Raw genomic sequence first — 21,100 nt, 5'->3', positions numbered from 1 at the left:
GGGCTGAGTGAGTGAGAAAGTGGTAAGGGCTGTGGGGACAGGAGGGGAGAGTGCTGAGGGCTCGGAGTGCAGGATGGGAGGGTGTTTGGGGCACGAGGATTTGAAGCTAAGACTTGGAAGAGATGAGGGACTCAGCCATGCGGAGATCTGGAAGACAACTTCAGACAGAGGAAACAGCCAGTACATATATCCTAAGGTGGGAGGGTATCTGGAATATTGGAGGAAGAGAAAAGAAGCCAAAATGGCTTGAGCAGAGAGAGGGATGGAAAGAAGAGTAGGAAATAAGATCAGAAAGATGCAGATTTTAGAGTCAATAAACAATACAAATTTTTTTGAGAATTTAGATCACCATTTCCATACAGCGTGTTATGTTTCATCTTATATCTGATAATAATATTCCCTTACTATCCTCTGACAATCAATTTCTTACTAAAACTAATTTCATATTTCATATGACCGATATAATTGTATGATTCCATTTAATTTAACATTCTCAATGTCTAAATTCCAGTTTGTAGCTGATATTGAAAAGTGATTTTTAAAAAAATGAGGCAAGCTTTCAATTATTCAGTCAATTTGAACTACATTATGAAAAAAAAATGCTCTGTGCTCATTCATGAGTAAAATAACATTGCTTTAAAATATTTATGTTGTCAAAGAAAGACACAGTATTTGTAGATTTAAAACATTTCTCCAACAATTAAATACTTAAGCATGACAATGCCATTGTTTTGGTCTGTTTTTTTTTTTTTAAAGATTTTATTTATTTATTTGACAGAGACAGAGACAGCCAGTGAGAGAGGGAACACAGGCAGAGGGAGTGGGAGAGGAAGAAGCAGGCTCATAGCGGAGGAGCCCGATGTGGGACTCGATCCCATAACGCCGGGATCACGCCCTGAGCCGAAGGCAGACGCCCAACCGCTGTGCCACCCAGGTGCCCCTGTTTTGGTCTGTTTTTTAAGAAACCATCTCGATACGACCAGGAAATGTCTTTTAAAAATGTAAGCCACATCTTTCAGAACAGATAAAGAATTTGACAAAGACCACAACAGCTGCATTTTCCTAAGGAACCATGTTGTCCCACTGTCACCTAAACACATTTCTCTAGCGTGTTGGGATATGCATGCTTGTACTGAAATGGACATTGTTATTGGAAGGTTGAACAAAATAAAGAAGTGTTTGGTGATGTCCATAGTACAGAAGCAGAAAAACTCTAGAGACAAGTGACTTGGTGTACTTATGGTGAAAAGCAAGTTGGCCCTGAGGTTGTAAGAAACAATGCTAAATTGGAAAGGCTTTAGGACTCCTGCATAAATAAAAGTATAAGTAAAATTGAAATAGAGGTGATCATACTCAACTATTCAATAAATATTTATTATTTACCTTTCAAATTATTTAAAAAGATTTTATTTTTTTTTATTGGAGAGAGAAAGAGATTGAGAGAACAAGTGGGTGGAGGGGCAGAGGGAGAAGCAGACTCCTTGCTGAGCAGGGAGCCCAATGCGGGTCTCGATCCCAGGACCTGGGGATCATGACTTGAGCCGAAGGTGGACGCTTAACCGACAGAGCCACCCAGGCGCCCCTAATATTTATTATTTATTATGCGTAGCCCTTCACTAGTAGCTGGAGATATGGTGAGTAAAATTGTCACGGAACTTTTAGTCTAATGAGGGGAGACAAACACTAAGCAGATCATTATATAAACACATAAATTCTTAACTACAGTTACTGTCTCTGCTTGAAAGAAACTGTTCAGAACTTGGAATTACACATTATGGCCCCAGCATGGGGAACAAGGCCAACATACAGTAAATGCTCACTACATATTTGTTTACTTACTCAGTTGCTGAATTATGGGAAAGAGAAGTGCAGAACGGAAAGAGCGTAAAACAGGAGTCTTAACCAAATCTAGGGGCTCAATTGTGATGGTGAAGCTGAAAGCTGGAAAATAAATACAAAATAGGCACAGGATAGGATGGAAGGGAAAGGGAAAGGAAAGGGGAGAATTCCTTCAGAGACAAAGATTTATGGCAGCAAGGAGGGAAACTCAGTGCTTCCTAAGGAATTAAAAATAGCCCAGAGAGAGTATGTGTGTGTGAGGTGGGAGCTGTGCTGGTGGTGGGTGAAGTAGGAACAGGAGAGAGTGACTGACAGACACAGAAGCAAGGGCCAGATAAGGCCTTGGAGACTTTATGGAGAAGTTGTGACCTGACCCTAAAGGCAGTAGCAAACACTGAACGATTCTAAATGAAGGTGTGATACATTCAGATTTATATTTCTGAGTGGTCATTGTAGCATAGGGAGAAATGAATTTTAGAATTCTATAGTTTCTCTAACACTGAATCTAGCATAAAAGAAAATCTGAATAGAAGTTTCCTGAACTTGACTAGAAAAAAAAATTTCTGATGGCAAGAATTTTAAGAATAGGAGTAGACTATCAATAGAAGACATGAATTTTGATTCACTGGAGATGGTGGTAGGCAGAATTCTAAGATGACCCTCGTCCTTTGTTTATTCCACAATTAGGTTACATTACAGGGCAAAGGAGATTTGGCAAATGTGATTAAGGTTATTAATCAGTTCACTTTAAAATAGAAGTATGGTCCTGGTGGGTTTAATCTTTTCACATGAGCCTTTTATTTTGTTTTTAAGATTTTATTTATTTATTTGAGAGACAGCAGGAGCAGGGAGGAGAGGGAGAAGCAGGCTCCATGTGAGCAGGGAACCCAATGCAGAGCTCAATTCCAGGACCCTGGAATCATGACCTGAGCTGAAGGCAGACACTTAATGGACTGAGCCACCCAGGTGTCCCATCACATTAGCCTTTTAAAAGCCCAGCATTTTCTCCAGCTGGTAGAACAAGAAGTCAGAGAGATTTAAAGTCTAAAGACTATTCTACGTAAGGGAGATCAATCCATCGATGAGATGGAGGGTTCATGGGGCAAGGAACAGCAATCCCTGGTCATCCACCAGAAAGAAAATGGGGGTCCCAGTCCTACAACTGCAAGGAACTGAGTTCTGCCAATGCCAGTTGCCCGGTTCTAATGCCAATGCTAGTTCTAATGCCGGTAGTGGCAATGCTACCAATGCCAATGCTGGGTTCTAAATGAACCTGGAAGCAGATTTTTCCCGAGAGGCTCCAGATAAGGGCTCAGCCCAGCAGCCACTTAGAATTACAGTCTTGTGAAATCTGCCTCTCTCCGGGCAGAGAACCCACTGGAGCCCACTTGGACTTCTGACCCACAGAACCTCGAGTTCATAATAAATGAGTGCTGTTTTCAGCCATTACACTTGTGATAATTCATTACACACCAAGAGAAAACTGATGTGGATATTTTTAAAAACTGTATTACGGTGACCCTCTGAAAAGAATTAATTAGAATTTCATTTCTGTGTGTCTAATAGGTTATGTTGACATATCTTAGAAAGAAAAGTAATGATAATGTATATAACTTTCTATTGTGGCAATTCTCACTTAGGCAAAATCTCTCATAAGATGTATATAGTCAATTTCTGCCTACTGTCAAAGTATTCTAGAAGACCACATGAACCAAAAAAATAAATAAATAAATAAAGCCTGAGAATATAAGGAATTGTCCAGGCCTTGTCCCTACATCTTACCCTCATTTGTCACCATCCCCTAGTCCTGCAGGAGAGACGAATGAGTGTAATACGCCCACCTTTTTTCGTGAGAAATAAATGCCTGTGCCAACAAATCAGTACCTCCCAGGTAAGATAACATAAGAAGACTTTTTGTCAGGGTGCCTCGGTGGCACAGTCAGTTAAACTTCAGACTCTTGGTTTTGGCTCAGGTCATGATCTCAGGGTCGTGAGATCAAACCCACACCCCACTACACATTGCGCTCCCTGCTCAGTGGGGAAACTGGTAGAGATTCTCTCCCTCTCCCTCTACCCCTCCCACTCAGTCTCTCTCTCTAAAATAAATAAATCTTTAAAGAAAAAAAAAAGGAAGTCTTCTTTGCCTTGACACTTGCTTATCTTTGACCAATAAAAACTGACATTCAATTATAAACAGGACTATCTACATTCTCTGCCCTCCCATTGCCCACCCCTTCATCTGTCGTATATTACTTCCAAATTTTACCTCTTTAAAATGCTGAAATAATCAAAGGAAATAATCTCTCAAATAACTACATTCACTATATTTAATTTAAAATGTCAGAGGAGACTGGGGGGGTGGGGAAGAAAAGGTTATTAGAGTGGACCAACCCCTATTAAAAAATCCCCAATCCTGGGGTGCCTGGGTGGCACAGCGGTTAAGCGTCTGCCTTCGGCTCAGGGCGTGATCCCAGCATTATGGGTTCGAGCCCCATCAGGCTGCTCCACTATGAGCCTGCTTCTTCCTCTCCCACTCCCCCTGCTTGTGTTCCCTCTCTAGCTGGCTGTCTCTATCTCTGTCGAATAAATAAATAAAATCTTTAAAAAAAAAAAAATCCCCAATCCTGGTGACAACATCAGCTGTCTTTGCCAGGAATTTAACACAGGCTCACTGCAGTAACTTCACAAGCCAAATAGCATACAGGATAATATCTCCTAACGAGTAAATAAAGAAATAGCACACTCCAAATCAATGATAGATTAACCACATTATTGTTCTAGGCAAGGGGAGATGAAAGCAATAAAGTCCTAATTTCATTGAGGTGTACATTTATAGGAGACATGGCTTAGCCAACCTTGGGCTGACATCCAGCAGATGGTGCAAAAGTAAAAGTCCCCTGTTACTAGAGCACATTGCTGGGGAACATTGCTAGTGCCAGTGTTGATGGACAAGAAGGTCTTCCAGGAGCTGCTGCAGGGTTTTCGCCACTGCTGGTAAAACAGTCAGCTTTACTATGGCAGGAGCTAACTGCCCCCAAGGTCTTAGGAGAGCTATTTTTAGATCAGCGAACAATTGCCTTGCCTCAACCGAACTCTCAGTCCTCACAAATTCTCGGTATTTGTAGTTCAAAAGGCTGCCTTGCCATAGTTGCTTCTTCCTATACTTTTATTCATAAGCCCCCAGTGGGGCCCCTCGGCAGCTGAACTCCTGAGCTCTTCTCAGTGAGAACAGATGAGATGATGACATCCTGACACCATTTACTGCATTCGTATATCAAAACAAATTTATCTCTAAAGCAATCTTTCTTTGTCTTTATCATAAACAAGTGGACTAAAACAACTTCACTTAAGTCATAAACAGGGGATCTGAAATCGTATCAGACCAATACAAGACAGGTCCCAAGGTGACATTGTAGGACGAGTATGCGCAATGGGAGATATTATGGTGTCCAGTTTTGGATACTACAATGTCCCACATATATTATCCTAGAATGACTGAATTTCAGCGTTTGAAAAGACTTTCTAACTTATAAAATGGCGGCCAACAAACTATGGCCCTTTGCCTGTTTTACTGAAATATAGCTAGCTGTGCTAGAATTGATTTTGCAAGAGAAACCATATGACCTGAAAAGCCCGAAGTATTTACTATGACATCTACAGACAAAGTTTGCAGGACTATAGATAGTATATTGATTAAACATACGGGCACTAGTGTTAGACTACTAGGATTCAAATTTCCATTCTGCAAGTAGTCAGTTATATGGTTTGGAGCAAGTTACATAGACTCTGGACTGCCACTTCCCCACCTATATAATTGGGGGGAAAAGTAAAATCTGTCATTGAGTTCTGAGCATTAAATGAAAAAGGGCACAGTACACACTCATAAATGACAACTCTTATTATTAAAATTACCTTAAAATATCAGCTAGGTCAGCCGTCCACTCAAAGTTACATTCTTGTCTCCAAGTGTCATGTACTACAGATTTCAACACAATTAGTGATGCAAGAAACCCATATTATCTTTAATCATTCTATCAGAAAGTTTTTCCTTCCACTGAGTTGAAATCTGTCTTTTTATAGCTCTATCCTATTAATCTGATCTCCTTGACGTTCTACAGAACATCTCTTCCAAATACTAGGATCTTCAAATATTTGAAAAGGGTTTCTCTGGATCTTATCAAGATTTCATAACTCTAGTTCTTTTTTTCTACTTCTCCTAAAACACAGTTTGCATCCCTTTCTCACTTTGGTAATTCTTTTTTAGAAGGGAGCATATAGTATTTACCCAGAAATTAGCATAAGACTTCAGACAGATAGATTCAGACCCTTACTCCTCAAATTCTCCATATTATGCTGGTAATGTGTATTTTATGCTACCCAGTCTTTTTCCACCGCATCCTGTTCTGGAAGTGTTGGCATTTTTAGATACAAAGACTTTATGTTTACCCTTTTTATGTTTAATCTAATACAGCTCTCTCAAGATCTTTCCAGATGTTATTATTGTTTAGAATATTCACTGCCCATACCAGCTTCATATCATTTATGCAGAATTCTGATGTCTTGATTCAAAAGATCAATAAATATCCCATTAAGTTGAAATTGATACCATGAGTAGTCATGAACTCATTCAGAGCAACTGAGTATTGTTTTAGTAATCGAATTGCCTTCCCCTTGGAGTTCTATCACCCTAATCTCTATTTATTTACTGGTCTCACTTGGGATGTCATTCCTCATAGTGGAAGAAGTTGAAAGCAAATGTAAGTTAAGACATAAGTTTCTTTCTTTCTTTCTTTCTTTCTTTCTTTCTTTCTTTCTTTCTTTCTTTCTTTCTTTCAATATTACACTTTAAAACAAGCTGTATATCTATATTAGTCAGGGTTCTCCAGAGAAACAACCAACAACATATGTATATATTGAGAGAGATTTGTTTTCACATGGCTGAGGAGGCTTGGTAAGTCCAAAATCTGCAGAGAAGGCTGGCAGACTGAAGACCCAGGGAAGAGCTGCAGTTCAAGTCCATGGGCAATCAGCTGGCAGAATTCCTTCTTGCCAGGGGGATGTCAGTCTTTGTTCCAGTAAGGTCTTCAACTGATTGCATGGGGTCCACCCACATTACAGAGGATGTAATGCTTTACTCAAAGCCCAATTTAAATATTAACCGCATCCAAAAAAACACCTCCATAGAAACATCCAGAATAATGTTTGACCAAATATCTGGGCACTGCAGTGCCACCAAGTGATATATAAACTAACCATTATAGTATTTAACTCTTTTTAAACTTTCTCTTGAAATGACAGTAACTAAAAATCTAGTATATAGGAAGCCTGGATTTTGTTTCCATAGTTTTTCCTTTGACAGCTAAGTACTCTGTTATATAAAATCATGATTAAGCATGTGTCTAAGTGGGAAGTCATGATTAAAAAATAAGCAATTCATTTTTGTTACCATATACAAGTACAAAATTTTAACACATACCTTGAGTTTAATATTTCCTGAGTCCACATCAATAACCAAATATTTTCTGTACCTAAGAAAAGATCAAGGGTAAGAGAAATTAGAAAGCAACAATGATTTTTAAGGTGAGCTCTATTGGAAGTTTCAGAATCTAGATGTCACTTCAAGTATGGATATGTCTGCATTCCTTAATTCATTCACCTATTTTTAAAATTCCATTTTTTATATTTTAAAATTTTGAATTGACATTTAAATTCCAATGCTATTTCTTCAAATGATTTCATGAGATTATCAAAACAAATAACAATATAAATAAGAAGCTGTTTAAGCATTAAATGTCAGTGCCAAGCAATATTTGTGAACAAATTCTACTAGAATAAAAAAATGCCAACGTGCTGTCCATGGAAATTAGACTTTACTGAACTAGTATTTTGGTTCTATACTGTTATGAATCTAGGTTTTAGAAATGTGAGGGTTTTTTTCTTGGTTAACCTTTCATGATAAATAGAAATTATTAATTTAGAGAACTCAAGTGATTCTAAGATTTTTTTATGAATCTTACTAATGATTCCTCTTTTTTAAAATCTGAAGTGTACAGTTCTCTTTCGTTATACTTTTAAATTTCCTTTCTTTAGGTTTGGATGTGTGGAGGAGAAATGTTTGATGTCCCATGTTCTAGAGTTGGTCATATCTACAGGAAGTACGTCCCTTATAAAGTTCCATCCGGGACCAGCCTGGCAAGAGTGAGTAATGGGATCAGAATAAGTTGGGCTTGATATGGCTTCCTGTAGGCAGACTAAGCAGCCTTATACATGGTATAATTTGTGGCACGGATGGAGAGGCACAGTCTGATGGAAACAATTGACCAAAATAAAAACTCCACCACTTGCCATTCCATTTGACAGCCTTTAGTATATAAACCGTTTCTGTGTTCCATTCCTTAGGAAAGTATTAACTGCTAATGCTAATTCTTGTTTTTAATTGTTTCAAAGCACTTTCACATACATCATATTTAATCTTTACTTATACCTTCTGAGATTGATATTCTTATCCTTATTTTGTAGATGAAACCTGGGGCTTAGCAAGGTGGCTTGTTCATGCTCAAATGAAAGATAAATAGCAGAGGAGGGGTTTAAGCCCAGGTCTTCAGAATGGATGTCCAGTACTCCCCCTGGTTCCCTTCTGCTATGGAGTATAACAGAATACATAAAAAGTAAGGTGGAGAAAGGGTATATACAAGACGGGGAGAAGCGGTTGTCCAGATTCTGCCCTCTCATTTGCATCTAGGGCCAGCTCTGCCTAAAATTTTACCCCATCCTTAAAACCCCAAATTTGGCCAGTTGCAAGATGTTTTTTCAGATACTGTTTCGAATAAAACCTTTCTCATAGGCTAAAAGAAACAATGCTTTCTTCTGCATTTTAGAACATTTTCATACATCTTTGGGAGAAAGTCACGATACGTTCTTGAAATAATCCTGACGATGTCTGTGTTTTCCATGGGACTGTCTCTAGAGCTGGGTTAGTTGTATTCACCAGAGTATGTACCTGCCACTGCGGGGGAAAAGGTGGTTTTGCCACATCCCTTCACACAGTGTTCCCCCGGGAATCTAATCTTGAATTATTCAGTTTGGTTCTTTTACTAGTAAGGCTGCAATATATAACTATTTGAGTCTTTTATATAAAGCTCAATAAGCTCACAAGCTTCTTTAAAATATAAACTAGTTCCTCGGTTTCATTAGAATATCAATCCCTCAAAGGCAGAGTGTTTCTCTGTTTTATTCGCTACTACCTTCCCAGCACCTAGAACAAGGCAGTCAACACAAATTTGTTGAAAGGATTAATTAATCAGGAAAAACTAAGACTAGAAAATGCTACCGGTTTGTCTTACTAAAACCTGACCATTTCAGGGAAGTATAAAAAAAATTTTCATTTCTAGTGAGTCTTTTTGAGGTAAAAGGATTCTTTCTTATTTCCCTTTCTGAGATTGTCAACACTGTCCATTTCCTTAAGCCACCTCCATAATCTTTTTTATAACAGTTTGAGTTAATAGTCATGAAGTTAGTTGACATACATACCTTGAAGGGAAATAGTCATGTAATTATGTCCTCTTCAAAAGATTAATAACATACTCTATTGAGTAGCTGTAAAAATATGCTCTTTGAAAAAAAGATCAGAAAATCATAAAACAGTTAAAGAGCTGCATCTTGCACGAGGACATATGATTTAATTTTGTCATAAGACTTAACACATAGAAATCTCCAAGCTCATTCAGGAAAACAATAAGAATTCACTGGAAGGTCCAGTTTTGAGCACCTAAATCAAATCAGCCATGTGGATATCATAAATCACAGCAAGTTAAACTACCCCAAAGATAATGATGTTGTCATTTGTGCCTTTCACCCGCTCAAACACGCCCAGTTTGTGCCCCACTCTGCATCATCCATTTGCCAAATGGATGGAGTGTGTGCTTGGTTTAGAGTCAAAATTAGTGCGTACAAACTGGAAGGGAAAGTTGTGCTGGTCCAGAGGGTGTATTTTCAAAAAAATAGGACTGCTCTTACGTTTTCAAGAAAAAATTAAGTACTTTTTCAAGGACTGTCAAATATAGGAAAAGTAGGCTGGCACATAAAATTCCCAGCAAAAAGTGTGTGTTCATTCAAATGAAAAAAAAAAGTCCATAATTCTGAATTTTAATCTTTTCCACTTAAATTTTACTTGAGGGCTCATTTTTAGTTTTTTTCTAAACTGCTAGAGCAAACAGAAAGTCATAAATATTGAAGCTCCACTGTCAGTCTGAGGAATGTTTTATGATGTTTTAAATAAAAAAACATATTAAAATGAAAAACAATTCTGATTTTTGTGCGAGAGGCTCAACTACCTGCTACTGCCTACGTCATTACTAAATCATCAGAAATGACGAGAGACTTTAAAGGTGCTTCAGAGGCAGGGCCATGTCTGTTCAATAGGTAGTTAATCTCTCCAGCCTCATTGGGAAATGTAGAAGGTGGAGATTTTTAGCTCCAAAGGCTTGTTTTCATATTTTACAAAGCTCACTTAACTTTTCAAAAACGTGCATCTTTTATTTATGTGCCTATGTAAACTGAGGATTCCAGCCAACTTCCACACACACACACAACATACACACACACAATGGTGTGAATAGCATGCAGTCCTCTAAACAGCACACCCATGTGTATTGCAGAAACAAATTCAAATAATTAGTACCTTCTGTTTACCTAGCATTACAGTCTGGTTGCAAAAGACAAAATAGCCATATATGAAACCATCAAAGGATAATACAGGACGACAAGTAATTATTCAGATGTATTGTAAAGATATGTACAGGTAGAGGGAGGAGGAGGGGGAAGGGGTGCCATAGCTGTTGAAAGAGGACCTTCAAGGATACCTCAATTAAATGAACAAATTTAACAGAATAGTGGTTCCCAAACTCAGGACCAGTGACCCAGAGCCAGTTCCCGGACCAGTTTTCACCCAGCCTCAGTAAACTGAGAAAAATAAGAATCACAAAGCTACATATACTCAATTTAATAATATCTTTTTATACAGCAATTGGAGACTTTTTTCTTTTTTATGACAGAATACAAGATAGATTTTTATTAATGCCCTTATTTGGCAAAAAGAAAAATCAGCATCCCTCTGTCTGTTCCCAGAAAATGCAAAAATCCAGGATATAGTTACCTTCAATTCCCCTTCATCTGGGAATCAGAGTATTCATTCATCATGAATAAAATTAGATATTTTGCTGAGTCAGCTCCTGATACAATGTTTGTACACTGGGCATTGTTGTGGTATCTTTTCACCAGGGACAAACTGCCGGTCCCTGAGGGAAGGGATGCTAGCCCCTATTGTTGTAGGGAGACTAGACAGTCCCCAGGGCTATAGTGACAGTTGTCCCTTCCTGGAGATGACACTGTCCTCATCACAGAAGAGTGAGCAGCTCCCCAGCTAAAGGCCCATGGAGCCTCTGCACAGGGGAAGTGTCTGAGTGGCAGGAGGGTGGAAGACTCCAAGGAGACCCTTCATCCTGACAGGTCGTGAGGTGAACCATGCACTCTGCTGAAGGAGCAGCCATATTGGCACCTCCCAGACTTCTCTGTGAAGTGTTTGGGGATAGTCAAAGCCATTGGACCTGAGATCAGTGACTCTGTGAGCAGGACATGACAGAGGGGCAAAGCCGTCACCCCATGGATAAACACACTAGCTGACTGTAGCACAAGGGTAGTCCCACGGATGCAACTTTACCCAAAGGACTTTCCCCAGGGGGATCCCAAGCCAGTGGAGGGCAGCCCTGAAGACTGGAGGGGGAGGGGGGGTGGCTATTCTGGAGGCTCACAGAGCTGTCCTCCCTTGCTCCAAAGAAGCATGGGACACAAACCTGGAAGCGACCCTCACTCTAAGTTTGCAAGGGATGTGACAGAACGCAAATCAGGGGATTGTATACTTCTGTGGTTTGCCACTGACATAGTATTAATAGTATTTTCTTTCCTAAAATTTCACCTTGCATTTTATGGCAACCATTATCCAAGTTGCAAAATAAAACTATAAAACAAAAGAAGTCAAACCCCATAAAAATCTGATCGCACAGGATGGCCTATAGAACTTCAAAATGTAACTCACATTGGAAGGGATAAGGTTAAATGTCAAGTGAATAGAGCTGGGATGGTGAATTGAGACCTGTCTGCCCAACTCTCAACCCTCCTACCATACTGCCCCTCATAGGGAGGCTTGGAATAAACAGGAGCAGTTGGAGAAAAAGGGCAGGGGCTCCAGCCTGAGCTTCCTACCTGTAGGAAGGAGCAAGCACAGACAGGGAGAAAGGATTGTGTTGTTCGGGACCTATGGAGCTAAAACAGGAATGTACATTGGAGACAGAGCCGGAGGACCCCACGTGCAGAGCAGGGTGTATTTTTCTTATAGATTGTGGGGAGGTAGTCATAGTTTTTGAACAGGAAATGCCAGTATAAAAATTGAAAGGGTAAAAACAGGTCAACCAGCAAGTAAATATTCAGTGGGAGAAAGAGTAAGGAAAAGAACATTTTGAATGTAAGAAGCATTTGTAAAGGAAATTTCCTAAAAGGTTTTTATTGATTTGCCACACTGTGCAGTGAGAGAGAGGTCAAATATGGCCACAAGGTTTTCATCATGGCTTCTAAGAAAAAATCATCAGTACCAAAATGGGTATGTGAGAAAGGGGAAGGGGGGAAAATGCTCAGATTTGTCCTAGATAAGGAGGGTGAGAAGAGACTGCCTTACATGAGTTCAGGGAGAGCCAGAACTCTGGAGACTTGTAGAGACTTCCCATCTAGGATTCTGAGAACCCAAAAAATCAGATTTTCTATATCAATAAATGTTCATTTCTGAAAAAAAAAAAAAGAGTATTTATCATGCTAGGCACTGTGCTAGACCCTGGAAGTATAATGATGGACAAGATAAACATAAACTTTAACTTCTTTTTATTTTTAAGATTTTATGTGTTTATTTGAGAGAGGGAGAGAAAGCAAGCATGCATAAACATGCTGAGCAGGGAGCCTGATATGGGGCTCAATCCCAAGACCCTGGGATCTTGACCTGAGCCGAAGGCAGACACTTAATCAACTGAGCCACCCAGGCACCTCAAACTTTAACTTCTCATAACTAATGGCCCTGTTTATGACAATCGGGTGGTATCCACACAGTCCAGCAATCTATACATAACAATCCGAGCACCATGAGGGTGAGCAAAGGGTTCAATAAACATAACTAAACTCGCTATGGAATGAGATCTGTAATGTATATACTTATTTATTTATAAACTAGTTTGTAAAGATTATGTTATTGTTGTGATTATGACTTTACAGAAGAGGAAGTGTATATCATATATCACACCTAGCATTAATTAGCACGTAACGATATATGTTCTGTATTAATAGGTAATGTTTAATGATCTTATAGGCTACACTGGGATCTACCACCAAGTTACAAATGTTTTTCACTTCATGTATTTACTTAGGGTTTCTCGGCAGAATGCAATGAGATTTGAAGTTGTCCTATGGTTATTACACTTCATGGGCATGAAGGTTAAACCTGAGCTCTGAGGGAGGATGGTGGTTTTTGCCTCTGTTGGCTATGAAGTGACCTCTTAACCTATTTCCCAAGTTGTCATTCTTCCAGTGTCCTATCCCTGGTGACATCCAGTTCTGCTGACTCCATAGATCATCTCAGACTGTTGACATTGGTCCGGGTGGAGGGAAGTACAGAGGAGGAGGAGTAGGGGAGGAGTGTTTCAATGTCAAAGCCAGACCACCCCAAGTCGATTAGTGAGTGCCCCCTCATCATTCTCCCTGGTGTCGGCTCTCCCTGTCCGAAGCAGCTTAAACAGAAGAACACAAGATCTGACGTGTGCAGCCCTCCCTCGTTTGTGTCAGAGAAATACAGCAGTTGAGGAAAAGCTTTAGCAAGACCAAAATGACTACTTTGATATCGGAAAATAAAATCACCAACAAGGCTATGAAGTATGGTGATGAATGGGAAATCTGCTCCCACAAATTGACCTTTCTCCCCGATGATGGTAAATCAGTTTACCCTCATAAAACTGCCCAGCAAATAGGAGCTGTAGCATGACAACCTTAGCCATCAACAGCAGCCAGCACGTCTTTCTGTTGATCTTAAAACTATAGAGTTCAGGCGCATTATCTGAAACTATCATTGAGTTCAGGGACACGGCGGCCTATCATGGGCTTTCTCCCAAAAAGGAGGAAAATGATGAATTCTTCCCAAAAGACTCAGCCTGCATAAATGGCTAGGACTTCTGTGCAGAAGCAATTCCTCTGAAAACAATAACTATCTCTAATTCTTCCTTACAATATAACAGAAAAGGCAATAAGGCTGTCTGATACTTAGGGCCAGAAATAAAGATGATTCACATACTGCAATCATGTGTTTGCTTCTCTCCCTTCTTGGCCACATTTTAGAATATAATATCCTCTCTTTAGATGGGGCCTTTTATTTAAGAAATCCAAACATCTTCCATAAATAATATTTCCTTATTCTTCATGAGAGTCTCCCTAAAGAAAACAACCATAAGTTTAGTATGTGCTGATAATGTTTCAATAAATCATTAAGATAGGATGAATCCACTGCATGTTATGTGGATAAGTGTCATCTCTAGAGCCTCAACAGAGGCTCAGGCTGGAGAAATTTTTTAATAAATATTTTTCAATTGCCTACCATTGAGATGCATAGAGCATGGTACATGTCCTAAGCCAATAGCATTGGGCCATCCCTTTGTAAGGGAATGTCACACCACCTAAGGACATTGCCCCACACTGGTGATTAGTGCCTGACACACAATACTAGTAGAACACTCATACTCACCTTAGTGATGGCCCTTTTTTGAACACTGGACATTTTATGCTTGTTTTGCCTCAAAGGAAAACAAGGCAAAGTAAAACTACTCTGTCTGCCAAGGACCTAGAGAGAGGAGTTGGGAAAACATGCAACAAAAACTTGTATCTCAGTGCTTGACCCTCCCTTGTTCCCTTAACTCCTAAACCAGTGGCATCAGAATTTTTTTAAGTATTCACATATGTTTTTGTCTGTTTAAGAAATAACAACAGAATCACACATTGTCGTTAACATTTTTAAACAATATGGAGGTAAAACATGGAATTTGCATACCAAACATAGAGATGCTAAACTGAGAGTCAAGTACGAAAACAACACGTGAGGTAAAAACAACTACATTATTTTAAAACTCAGCAATTTTCCACAAAGCTTCTCAAAACGAACTTTTAGTTTGATTTCCTTCCGATTCGTTTGTTCTACATATTCCCCCCAAACTTCCACAGATGCTATCACCCTCCCAACGTTGAAGCATTCTGCTCAGTTTCATTGCTTCAAGTATTCCTCAGTGCTTTCCCAAGTTCAGCTCAGCTATGACTTGTGAATCAAGTAGCTAATTCTTTCTAATGTGCAAAACAGGGCTTGGCATTGAGACAAGAAATTAAGCCATAAGGACAAAATTCAGCATTTCTTGAGCTATCTAGTGAGGACCAATATTTCCCATGTGTTTTTTGTTAAGCCTATTAGAAGACTTTTTTTGGCAGGGGGGACAGCATGCGTAGGTGGATTGGGGAGCGGGGGGGTGGAAAGGGAGAGGGAGAGAAAGAATCTCAAGCAGACTCCACGCTGAGCCCAGAATCTAACACAGGGCTGGATCTCAGGTCCCCGAGATCAACACCTGAGCCGAAATTAAGAGTCAGATGCTTAACCGACTGAGCTACCCAGGTGTCCCAAGCCTATTGGAAGATTTTATAGAGTAAATGTAATATTTAAGTGGGGATTGTATGCAACTACATGACGATTAGCCATCATGATTAATCATACTCTTACCTTGTCATTCTTAACAAAATTAAAACAGGAATTATTTTCTCTTTCCTATGGCACCTTTTCCAGTCTGCTTTTGGCTACTCCTTCCCTTACCTGAAGCACCTTGGCACTTTATGTTGTTAGTTAGCATTTATACAGCTTTCTTTTCTCAAAGCACTTGAGAAACTACATGGTGAGCCCATTTGTGGGGTAGGGGGAAATTATAATTGCATTTTTATCATTATCCCCATTAGAACCGAACATTTTCCTGCATTCACAACTCCACTGGAGCCTCGGAAAGGAGAAGGCTTGCTTAGATAAAATAGGTCCCTGCTGCTACAAAATTAAGCTACTGAAATTTAAGCAAATTTAAATATTTTAACATGCCATAATCTCAATAACCAAAAATGTAACTCTTGCAAGAGGGAGCCCAGTTGGCGGCTTTATAACTCCTCCTTTCGGGAGCCCGATGGGATAATGAAGCCACAGGAGCACCTGAATGGGAAGCACTCATTTTGTGGAATTAGCTTCTTACCGCAAGATGTGTAGATACACAGTGACACTGTGCTTGAGGCCTGTCCTAGCTCATTTCCATTCTGATCACCCTTGTTTCTAATAGTTTATTAGTTCATGGCTAGAATTCCATTGCCAGGGGTATAATGTACAGCATGGTGGCCATAGTCAGTATTATTATAATGAGTATTTGAAAGTTGCCAACAGGGTAAATCTTGAAAGTTCTCATCACCAGGAAAAGAATTGTATGGTGAATGACGATAACTAGACTTACTGTGGTGATCACTTTCCTGTGTATACAAATATCGAATCACTATGTTACACACCTGAAACTAGTATATGTCAATTTTATACAAAAAAAAAAAATTCCATTTCCAACTTCAATTCCAGACCAAGTGTGTCTCCTTTTGATGTTACATTTGAAGTTAAGAAAATAGTTCCATTTAATGTTCTATAGACTGAGAAATGGTCAAAACCAATTGGCAGCTCTGTGGTGCCTGGATGCTTTTAGTGTTCTAATTCTGAAAACAGTTTATAAAAATAAAATTTCACAGATTACCTGAACTTTGAACAGATATGATCTCCAACCTAAGGACCCTACATGAGCTATTAAAAACATATAGATTTTTGGGGACCTATTTTGACAGAATGAAACATGAAACAGGTTCTATTACTAACAAATGGAATGAATACTATAGCAGCATTAATTTAACCACCATTTGCTTGTGGTGGATGTTCACTATTATGGAACAAAACATTTGAGACTCTTTGGTCAATGGTTAGAAGTGCTGATTGTGATTTAATTTTTTTTTTTTTTAAATAGCAATTGTGGCTCAGTCAGTTGAGCATTAGGCTCTTCATTTCGGCTCAGGTCATGATCTCAGGGTCCTGGGATCGAGCCCTGCATCAGGCTTGTACTCAGCAGGGAGTTGGCTTGAGATTCTTTCTCTCCCTCTTCCCCTCCCCCTGCTCACTCACTTGCTCTCTCAAAAATAAATAATAAAAATAATAAAAAATAGCCATTGTATTAATTATCTACAAATAAGATCATAGTGCCTTTTCTATTCATGTTGTGATAGCATGAGACACCATTGGCTTGATTGCCAGAAATGAACACCTTTCAGATTATTCTCCAATGTTTCTAGACCTCCCCAAAGGCTTCCTTCCGTCCACGTGCTTACATACCTATTTGTCACATGCCATACCCACTCTGTCTCAGCCATGACTTGCTTCTTCTTTGTGCTCCCACTTGCCTGTTTCTTGCCTTGGAAGCCGTTGGAGAAGCCACACCACCTCCACCATTCAGAAGAAGAGCATCAACTCCTAGCTCATAGTGCTGTCTCTGGAAAAACCAACACTTCAGTTCTCAAAGTACCGGAACTTCTCTGGGTCCCGGATAGACTTAAAATGGTTGTCTTTTAGCTGTGGGCCATATGTCCTCACTTGAACACAAAAGACCTCTGTTTATATTAAGCTTCCTTCAATAATTCCAACAGCTACTGGTTATCTCCACTTCCTCAGAATTTCAAAAAACCAATCATGAAAAATAATTCTGATCCACAATTGCAACCAAATACAGTTTTAAGGGATTAAAAAAAATAAACAAGACAAAATGAAACAGAAACCATTATTGTCTCTTATCACTCCGTGTTTTGCTTCTGAGGTGAGGTCCTAAAGACATCGCAGCTTCCACCTTGATCTTTTGGATGAGTTGAGTTGGGGGAAGCCAGCCACCACATCATGATGACACTCAAGCAGCCCTGGAGAGAGGCCTGTATGAAGGAAAACTGAGTCCCCCTACCAATAGGAAGCACCACTTTATCAAACGTGTAAGCTTCCTTGGAAGATCTTTCAGCCCCATTCAAGGCTTAAAATAACTGTTTCCTTAGCCAAAATCTGACTGAAACTCATGAAAATCCAAGCCAGATTGCCCAGCTAAACCACTCCTAATTTCCTGACCCACAGAAACTGTGAAAGCTTTTTAAAATTGTTTATTATTAAGCTGCTCCATTGGAGGATAATTTGCTATATATTGATAGACAACGAATACAGCTCTTTCTGTTTAACCATTCTTCAGCAGCAGCAATCAGTCCAACTTTAAGGGACGTGATTACCTCAGGTGGCCGGCCCCCTTGAAGCTTAAACATTAGGTAAGGTTAGGCCTCAAGGATACTATCAACAGGTATCAATAGAGTGAAAGGCAACTCACTGAATGGCAGAAAATATTTGCAAATCATATTTCTGATAAGGGGTTAATATCCAGAATATTTAAAGAACTTCTACAACTCAACAACAACAAACAAACAAGCAACCCCATTTAAGATTGGGCAAAGGACTTGAATAGACATGTTTCCAAAGAAGATATACAAATGGCCAATAAGCCATGTGAAAGATGCGGAACATCACTAATCAGTAGGGAAAATACAAAACAAACCCACTTGATGAGATACCATTTCACACTCATTAAGATGGCTATTATTGAAAAACAAAAACAGAAACAGAAAACAATGAATGCTGGAAAGGATGTATAGAAATTAGAATGCTTGTACGTGGCAGAAATGTTAAATGTTGCAGCCACGGTGGAAAAGAGTAGGGAGGTTCCTCAAAAATTAAAAATATAATTATCATATGATCCAGGGATTCCACTTCCGAGTACATACACAGAAGAATTGAAAGCAAGGACTCAAACAGATATTTGTACACACATGTTCATAGTAATAGTCAAAACATAGAAACAACCCAAATTTGCTTAATAATAAATGGACAAGCAAAATGTGATATATATATATGTATATATATATATATATATATATATACATACACACACACAATGGATTATTATTCAGTCATATAAAAAGGAAGAAAAGTCTGACATATACTACTGAATGGATAAATCTTAAAGACATATGCTAACTGAAATATGCCAGTCATAAAATAACAAATACTGCATGATTCCTCTTATATGAAATATCTTACACAAATTCATGTGAAACAGAAAATAGAATGGTGGTTGCTAGAGATTGAGGAAAAAGGAAATGAGGAATTATTGTTCACTAGGTATAGAGTTTCAGTTTAGGAAGATGACAAAAGTTATGGAAATGGATGGTGGTGCTAGTTGCATAACCATGTGAATGTTTTTGGTTTTGTGGGGGAAAATTAAGGTATTACATTTGTTTGTAAAAATACTCATCAGAAGTAGCTAGAACATTCATTCAAACTGTATTTCACATAATTTATGCTAAAGAGTGAGCATCTTTTTCCATGCCTTGGCAAATTGTAACACTCCTTTTTTAAGTTTGGGTCACCTTCCAATATTTTATCCTTTATACTCTCAATGTTGTGAAATATCTACCATAGTTCCTGTGATGTGAAGTTTTTTATGGTATCACTTTCTCTGGGACTTCTTTATCCTTTCATCACAAGTATTTTCCTCGTTTACGACAAAAAAAAATGCACTTTTACTAAATTCCCTGGCTGTATACATAGAGTCTCTCAAATGGCAGCCATATTAACATTTCTATGGCCAGGCATTTCTCTTAGAAATTCTATTTGAATTTCGTTTTCAGCATTATCACTTTTTGCTTTTTTGCTCCTCTTTCATCTTTGTTAGCCAAGTTTCTCATTTTGATTATCCATTTTTGTAAAATGTCATGTCATGTCTATCTATAGGATACAAGGATGAAACACAACTATGTTTCTGGCTATGTGTGAACTGAATAGCAGATGTGAACTGTGTGTGAACTGAATAACAGATGTGCAATGATCAATCACCAGCAGATTTTGAAAGAAGTAATGTAATTGGTCATTGAGCATAATATGCACATTTATTATTTACGTAGTGATTTGTGGTTTGAAGAGCTAACAGCAACATGTGTTCCTTATACAATTACTCACATTTAACATACCATGGCAACTGAAATATGAACTGTGTTGCTGGGAGCATGTGAATGTTTTCAGTGTCACCAAACTGCACATTTAAAAGTGGTCAAAAAGCAATATTTATATTATGCATATTTTACCACAATAAAAAATGGAAGCAAGTTGATTCTAAAATTTATCTAGAAAATGCAAAGGACCTAAGATACTTTGATAAAGAACAAAGTTGGAGGACTTACATTACCTGATTTCAAGATATTAAAAAGCTACAGTAATCATGACAGTAGTATTGACAACAAAAGGATTAATGAAAGAAAATAGAGTTGAAATAAATTCTTGCATATGGTCAAATATTTCTAGAAAAAAAAAAACAAAGAGGAAAAATTGTGAGGTTGGGCAAATATGACACTTTGGGCACTTACACGTAGAAGAAAATATTGGTAAATTAGACTGCACTGAAATTAAGATCTCCTGCTCTTCAAAAGGCACTGTAAAGAGAATGAAAAGACAAGATACAGACTGGCAGAAAATATTTACAAATCACATTTCTTTCTAATATAGTTTGAAATCAGGACGCATGATACCTTTAGCATTATTCTTCTTTCTCAAGATTGCTTTGGCTATTCAGGGTCTTACATACAAACTTTAGAATTATTCTATTTCTATGAAATATGCCATTGGAATTTTGATAGGGATTGCATTGAATCTATATATTGCTTTAGATAGTATGGACATTCTAACAATATTAATTCTTCCAATTCCACAAGTATTACTATATCTTTCCATTTATTTGTGTCTTCTTCAATTTATTTCATTAATGTCTTGTGGTTGTCAACATACAGATTTTTCAACTCCTTAGTTAAATTTATTCCTAAACATTTTATTCTTTTCAATTCAGTTGTAAATGGGACTCAGTTCTCTTTCAACAGATTGTCATTAGTTATAAATGCAACACATTTTTGTGTATTGATTTTGTATCCTGAAGCTTAACTGAATTTATTTATTAGTTCTAACAGTTTTTTGATGAAGTCTTTATAGTTTTCTTGATAT

General features: G+C 38.4%; 1 protein-coding gene across 2 annotated transcripts in view; it reads left to right on the top strand.

Annotated features, from left to right (window-relative positions):
* GALNTL6 (polypeptide N-acetylgalactosaminyltransferase like 6) overlaps nucleotides 1-21,100 on the top strand; it is a 1,184,120-nt gene that overhangs the window by 1,086,956 nt on the left and 76,064 nt on the right. For both annotated transcript variants that reach the window (XM_034661384.1, XM_034661383.1), the window contains exon 10: nucleotides 7,930-8,037. In XM_034661384.1, coding sequence (XP_034517275.1) covers nucleotides 7,930-8,037 — 108 coding nt within the window. The remainder of the gene's footprint in view (nucleotides 1-7,929; nucleotides 8,038-21,100) is intronic.

Source organism: Ailuropoda melanoleuca, chromosome 5, assembly GCF_002007445.2.
Source record: "Ailuropoda melanoleuca isolate Jingjing chromosome 5, ASM200744v2, whole genome shotgun sequence".
Lineage (NCBI taxonomy): Eukaryota > Metazoa > Chordata > Mammalia > Carnivora > Ursidae > Ailuropoda > Ailuropoda melanoleuca.
This window is presented reverse-complemented; position numbering and strand designations above follow the sequence as displayed.